General features: G+C 32.0%; 1 protein-coding gene across 1 annotated transcript; it reads left to right on the forward strand.

Annotated features, from left to right (window-relative positions):
• The first annotated feature begins 746 nt into the window (after positions 1–746).
• LOC136275648 (acid-sensing ion channel 4-B-like) lies at positions 747–7,630 on the forward strand. Its single transcript, XM_066085286.1, has 8 exons — positions 747–1,021; positions 1,767–2,334; positions 2,421–2,519; positions 3,270–3,450; positions 4,752–4,808; positions 5,116–5,266; positions 5,927–6,018; positions 7,379–7,630. The coding sequence occupies exons 1-8, from the start codon at positions 747–749 to the stop codon at positions 7,510–7,512; spliced, it is 1,557 nt and encodes a 518-aa protein (XP_065941358.1). The 3' UTR covers positions 7,513–7,630.
• The last annotated feature ends 233 nt before the right edge of the window (positions 7,631–7,863 follow it).

Here is a 7,863-nt window from a genome sequence, read left to right on the forward strand (position 1 = left end):
GGTTAAAGAATGTCAGAATGCGGAACGCTAAAATTTGAACTAAATATAGTATATCATAACCAGAGAGGAAAGGATTACTGGGAAATGAATCAGATCTAAAAATAAACGAATTGAAAAAAAAATGGCTTTTCAAATGACAGGGAAAAGTGGCTCGGCGATTTCCTTTTTTGCATGGAAATCATGCAATAATCATGCGAAAATCAGACATCGTGCAAATATCATGGGAATATGTTTGTATGATATTCGCGTGAAAATTTTAAAATTTTCATGCGAATTTTTTATTTGTATGTTTTTCATGCGATTAGATATTTGTGTCAAATTCATATACAATTTATGCGAAATTCACATGAAAAGTGCATGTTTTTCATATGAAATTTAGATCATGACAAATCAATCGATAACACTTTAAAAACATTCTTTGATTTATATGTTTACATACTACCGTAGTATCTTTTTGTTTATTTACCATCAGATATATGAATAATCTTAAACCTCTGAAAATGATATTTTTGGCCATTCAGTGTAGGAAATTTTTAAATATTTTAGCTTTGAAGTTACTCGACTATATTTTCCTATATCTTCTTTTCAAAGAGACTAAACATAGTAAAGGATCGATTGAATTCTCAAAACAATATTTTTTGTGCACCAGTGCTTGCAATTTTATTTGTAACACAAACATCACATTTTTAATGATTTTATATATAAATACGTGCAATTTGTTTTCATCTTCTAAATGAAAGGAAAACATGAATACCACTGTTGTAAAACCCTCATCGAACCCCTTAAACAGGGACTGGACTATCTCAAAAAAGTCCGAAAAAAGCGTATTCAACATAACCAGAAGTGTGAAAACCAATGTTACTAGTCCGGAAGAAGTGTGTGACTCTGACAATGACGTAAACCGGAAGCAGAAGAATATTGATGACGACAACATTCAGGTTCTGTGGAGCAACTTCCGGGACAATACAACTATGCATGGACTGAAGAATGCAAATCTAAAGCAGCGTCATCGATTGCGCTGGTAAGATATATATATATATATATATATATATATATATATATATATATATATATACTAATTCAAATATCACCTGTTGTTTAATTTTTATGATTTTAAAATCATAGCAATTTTATACTACATTAAGGACACAGAAGACATTTCTCAATTTTAGATTAATTTTCATCAAAAATAATTTCCCTTTTCTGCATATTAACATGTTTATGCCAAAAAAAAAAGGGGAAAAAAATCCAAAAAAAGTCAGGGTACTTTACTAGACTGACTTTTGATTAAGAATATTTTGAATATTCCTTACTTATCGCATGCAAAATGCATTTGAATGTTTATGATAAAGTCATAGTATTATATAAAAGGAAACAAAATTATACAATTACTGAATTACGCAGTGGAAATTTTGATACTAGCATTGCAAAGATAGGGACAAATATAGAAAAAAATATGAATATAAGGAAGGTAAGCCGCGTCTGGCCTAAATCTCTTTTTTTAAACAGCTTTTTAAGAAGATATAGAAAAAAATCTTTGAAGTTGTACTTGAAAGTTGTACTTGACTAAAAATTGGTTATGACTTTAAACAGTCATATCTAAGCTGATAATATATGATTGGAATGTGTTTACATTACAAAAATGCATGTGGACAAGACAAGTGAATATCAAATGTTTTTGTCCACCACATATTTAATTGTCGCAAGTAAGTTTTCACATGTACAATATAAATTGTTTTTTAATTTTTTTTCTCTCATTATTTCAGTTGCATTTGGGCTGCGGCATTTGTTGCTATGGCCTGTTCTCTGTTCTATACAACATACGAGCAAGTTAATATCTACTTCAAGTACCCTACCATCAGTAATACGCATGTGCAGACTAAAACTTCTGTTAAGTTTCCTGCTGTTACCTTTTGCAGTGCCTCGCCACTGAAAAAACAAGCTCTTCCCGACATCCCCGATCTTGAATATTTCTTTTTGTCACATAGCGTCCTTGCTTCGACTGTGCTACACCCAAAGTTGAATTTAAGCGTACCAGAGTACGCCAAGTATCATCTTCCGATAAATGCATCCTGGGTAAAAGATACAGCCAATCAAATTGAAGATCTCTTCCTGGCTTGTAAATTTGATGGAAATAACAGAATTTGTAACAACGACATAGAGGCCATTATTACTCCAGTAGGCGTATGCTACACTTTCAACAGTCGAAATTACGTCAGTAAGAATGGTCACATTATGACGTCACAAACAGGAAGTACGTCAGGTTTGCTATTGTACCTGATGGTAAACCAGAACAACTATGTATATAATGGCATCATGACAGCAGGTGTCAAGGTAAGTAGTGTTACCACAGAGAGAGAGAGAGAGAGAGAGAGAGAGAGAGAGAGAGAGATTTGATTGATCAATGTTGATATTTTAAGGTGATTATTCACGACCAGAATGACGAGCCCGATGTTTTTGACAAAGGCTTCTTCGTTTCCCCGGGATTCTCAACGTTTGCGTCTATTCATAAGACGGAGGTAATAATATTATATATATATATATATATATATATATATATATATATATATATATATATATATATATATATATATATATATATATGAGTGAAAGGTGATATCACACAATATAAATAATCAAAAAAGAAAAAGAAAATGAACAGTTCCAAAGTTTCTATTCACTAGCGCTTTCTCGATTTACATCCTTCTTCAGGTGAATGTACATAACTTATGTACGTTCACCTGAAGAAGGATGTAAATCGAGAAAGTGCTAGTGAATAGAAAGTTTGGAACTGTTCATTTTCTTTTTCTTTTTTGATTATATATATATATATATATATATATATATATATATATATATATATATATATATATATATATATATATATATATATATATATATATATATATATATATATATATATATATATACACACATGTATATGTGTGTGTGTGTGTGTGTGCGCGCGCGCGCGAATGCCTAAGCTGCTAACGGATAGTAGATCGATGGTAGATTGGGGATTTAAATGAAATGTACTTTCGTTCGGTTATCAAAATTGATGAAAAGTTATGGAGGTATGTTCGAAAAGTATTGCGAACAAAAATGATGAAAAAGTGTGTATACAAAGACAGTGCGTTATTCATATATGATGATATATTCATGTATTTATAAATAATTTAATATAATTGTGGAAGAAGATTATGCGTTTTAAATTTACAACCATTCATCTAGGAAAAAAGTCAGAAGAAATAACATCAACTTTATTACAGTATCAATATTTGCCTAGTCCTTACAAAATGAATGGGGACCAGTTTTGTGTGGATACAAAATCTCCGGATTACAAGAATCCACTGCAATACTATGACATTTACAGCAAGACAGCATGTATGAGGGAATGTAAACAAAACCACGTGATCCGACTTTGTGGATGTCGTTCGCCTTATGATAAAGGTTTTACGATATATAAATTTCACCGTAACCAACTCCTAACGTCATAGTTTAAAAATCATGATTATTTTTTTGGTCACCTGCTTTAAAATCTACCAAATAGTTTCGAAGTGTTTGAGCCTTCTAGACGCATAGAATACTTGGGCAAGTGACCATCACAATGTTTGACAATCGCTGTCTTCCATATGGTACAAATACATATTTGAAAATACTTGTTATAAATACATACAAAAGGCATGACCTCTGAAGCGGAGAAAATCGATTCTCCCATACTTTGTATTCGACTTCCCCATACTTTTGTCGACTTCCCCGCGTTAAGGGTTGTTTACAGTGAATGTTCTAAAAAATCAGCGTATCAAAAAATAGAATTTCTGTAAGTCTAAATCAACAAGGCGTTGCAACTTTCGTCATTTTGACTGTTTTATGTCGGGCGGAGTCAGAAACATTTTAATTTACATTTTAATTTACGGGTTAAGGAAATAAAGAATATCATTTAAAATCAGATTTGGTTCGATATTAACTTAAAGGTAATTCCGTTCAAGATCAGGAAATATTGATGTCGAGTTTTAGGCCTTGTTGATTTTATAGTACTCACTTATTTGTATTCAGTGAGTGGAAATCTTCAGTCTATAGTTTTAACACTTTCCATCTTTTTGTGATAAAATTATACCTCTTCAGTATAAAAACCTGCATGGTTAAATATTAACGAGAATGCATTCTTATCCCCAATTCATATATATCTAAACTGTATATTCATCTTATTTGATTATGAAGTACTGTAAACTAACCTTCGCGACTGTTTTTTTCGAGATTTTCTGGGGGTGTGCTGGTTCGCAATAACTATATTTCGCGCCAACACTTTATCCACACTCGTTTTAATATTACACCCATGCAAAAAAAAAAAACCAGTTCGCAGCCAGAAATATTTTGCGACGAAGATATATTCCCGAACCTCGCGAATATTTTTCCCACATGAATGAAAATTGGTTTACAATATTGTTGCATATTTATTTGCTAGATAGAATTATTCTAGCAAGAGCTTGAACTTTAGGTAGTTGTCTATTTCATTGCTGGCCTCTCGGCTATGACCTTTTGAAATTGTCATGGATTTTCTGGCTTTTGAGTTAAGACTATTATACTCAAAACCAGGATTTTGTTGAACTTGTTTTTATTCAAGAAATATATAGTTAAATCATACCGAAAGTCCAAGGTCTTGTTAAAATGGCTCTGGTATGTAAAACGTCTTATTCGTGGATGACGTGGCTTGTGTTGTTTAATTATGATTCTTTATAATTTTTCCATAGGAAATTATACAATATGCTCCCTCTTTAAATGGAAAGAATGCTACAAAGTTGAAAGTGGTAAGTTAAACGTAGTATACAGCATACATTGTCAAAAAGATTTTTCTTATTTCTACCGGAACTTATACAGTTAATTGTAGGCACTTTAATACTCAGAGAGGCATTCCAACTGCGTTGTTACCAAAGAAGCCACACTATGTCAAGCAATTAAGCTTAGCCGCCGACCTAAAATAATGGAAAAATGACCATCGCGCAGAAAATTTTCTATTATTAAACACGGTATATTTCATCTAAGTATGGTTTACTCAGTATAACTTGCGTATATACGGATAACGCTACAGCCACAAAAATTGCGAATTATTTACAGAGCGATTTGACCAGAACGGAACTGTCCAGGGGATGTGTCCCTGTCCCACGGAATGTGAGTACAATGAGTACCAAGCGCGCCTGTCCACTGGTTATTTTCCTGCCAAAAACTATGACTTTATATTCAACGAGACGGGTATTACAAACATAAGGTAGGCTATGACGTGTGTTGCAGCATCGTGGGAAACCCACGGACAGTCTCGCAGCGTATGCGAGACTGGCTGTGGGTTTCCGACGATGGTGTTGCAGGTGTTACAATCGGACGTCAGCATGATGAGACGCCATATCGTACATCATTTGTATATTTTCGAAGAAATGAGATAGATGAATCATCCATAATCAGTTTAGAAGAGGTAGACACAATTTGCGAAATAAGAGACATAAGATGATTATGTTATAGTTCATTGAGGACTGTGATAGAGACATGAATAATCCTAGTAAATGAATTTCAAGAAAATGTCTGAGAGATCGATTTTGAAAAAAGAGAGATGTTTTTTTCATGTACTTTTTGTTCAAACTTTTCTAGTTTTATCAGATGTTATTCTGTAGCACATATCTTCTTCAAGACTTTGAAATTTGAAATACACATACTAGCACATAGGCATTCTTATGTAAATAAATATATATATATATATATATATATATATATATATATATATATATATATATATATATATATATATATATATATATATATATATATATATATATATATATATATAATATTTCTTCAAATTTAACATGTTTCCTTCAGATAGAGAAATCAGCATTAAGTTTTCTTTGAAAGTAAAAATACATTACTTGTATTGCAGAGAAGTATTCCTGGAACTTGCTATTTATTTTGAATCCCTTGGCGTTTTGAAAGTAGAACAAAAACCTGAGTACAGCCTTGAAGACATCCTTGGTGGGTCATGTTTTCGTTTTGTGAATTTAAAAGAATTCTAAACATATATTTAACTGCAACTTCTTGCCCAATATAACTTAAGGGAGGTGTAAGGCCATTTCGTACAGTTGATGATAAGATTGTAAACAATAAAAAGGCATTGTCCTGTTCTTGTATGCATAATTTGCATGCAGAACCACATGTAGAATTTCATATCTATTGCTTTTGTGTCTTTTGGCATCATTTTTGCCAGTTTCGAGCAGAAACAAGCCAGTTCAATAAATGTTTACATTCGTATCCTCAAATGTACAAGATGGCCGCACACCCCGCTAAATGAGTTTTCCATATACTAGAATTATTCGTATTTTATGTATCATTCTCTTATTAAAAAGTAAAAAATTAATGAAGCAATCAATCTGTTTAACTGTATAATTTATGTAAAAATCAAATGCATGTTTGAATATGTCAGTTTGTTTTCCCAGGACTAAAATGTCACGTTTTCAATGTTTTAAACATGGCACGTGACTGCCAGATGTATATCTATATCCACCTGTTGAGAATTTTTTTTCGGTAATATGGCCGACACTGCGAATACTCATCTCGTCATTTTAGAATTAGAGAAGTTGCCCTTGAAATTACTTTTAATTATGGTAGTTGTCCTTTGAATTGACGTCACATTGTTGCGTCAAAATTTGCTCAAACCTCTATGGAAGAAAGGGACAAAACGTTTAAAATCGAATATATGTAGCAACAAAACATTGCAAGGAAAAAGTGCAACAGTGATTTTCAAGGACAAATCAAAATGTGAGAATAAGAATTTAAAAAGTTCGACTGTGTAAAATTGGACAAAATATAAGCCCACTCTTACATTTTGCAGTTCATCTTTCTTGTAAAATAAATGTATTACATAAGAGTCCTCTGGTAAAGGACACTTATAATTATCTGAGAGTCAGTAACAAACGTGGTCCACAATAACGATACAACTTATACTTTCTTTCTTTCCTTTTAACCCACAATTTGAAAAACCAACTTATTTTGGCTTAAACGATCTTTGATTCCCGGCAACTTAAATATTGATTTTAGAAATAAATCATATTTTAAAGTGCATTAAAAACGATTTACAACAACAATATACCTCCTCTCATTGTTTCGTTATAGCCTTTAAACTATTTTGCTTTCTATTGCCATAGTTAACAGCTACAAGTACATTATGACACCATCTTATGTATTAAGTGACTTCCAGCATTATATTTTTCCCTTTGTGATTGTACATGCATGTCTGTTAAGGGATTTTACCTTACTTAAATTTTAAATATCCTATGCGTTGTTTTTTTCTTCATTTATTTACTTTAAACTTAGTTTTTTGTTGCGTTTATTGTAGGTTTGTTGGGAGGACAGATGGGTTTGTTTCTGGGTGCCAGCCTGCTGACCCTCACTGAACTCATTGAGTTCATTCTCTTGTCTTCAATGGTCGTCGGGAGACGAATGTACCGCCGAATCTTTAAAAAACCTTGACATTTTTATAACTGAAGCTTTCATTTAGCCATTGTCTCATTGTTATAATAAAAAAATGATAATATTCTTTTGATAAGTGGAGACATCTGTATTATCTTGGATCATGATATGACTTTGCTTAAAATTTATGTTTATAGGTACATGCTTAAAAAGTTGTAATGTAAGATGCATGAAAAAATTAAAACCAATGTTTAGTTAACAAGTGTGTATTTAATACATGACAGAACTAATATATTATATATTATAAATTATAACACCAATTTTACTCAATATTTGACGCTTACACCTCAGAACTGTTTCGCGTACAATGAAAGTAAGCATACATTCTTTTGGTCCCTAAAAACATTTTTC

Source organism: Magallana gigas, chromosome 1 (assembly GCF_963853765.1).
Source record: "Magallana gigas chromosome 1, xbMagGiga1.1, whole genome shotgun sequence".
Taxonomy (NCBI): Eukaryota; Metazoa; Mollusca; class Bivalvia; order Ostreida; family Ostreidae; genus Magallana; species Magallana gigas.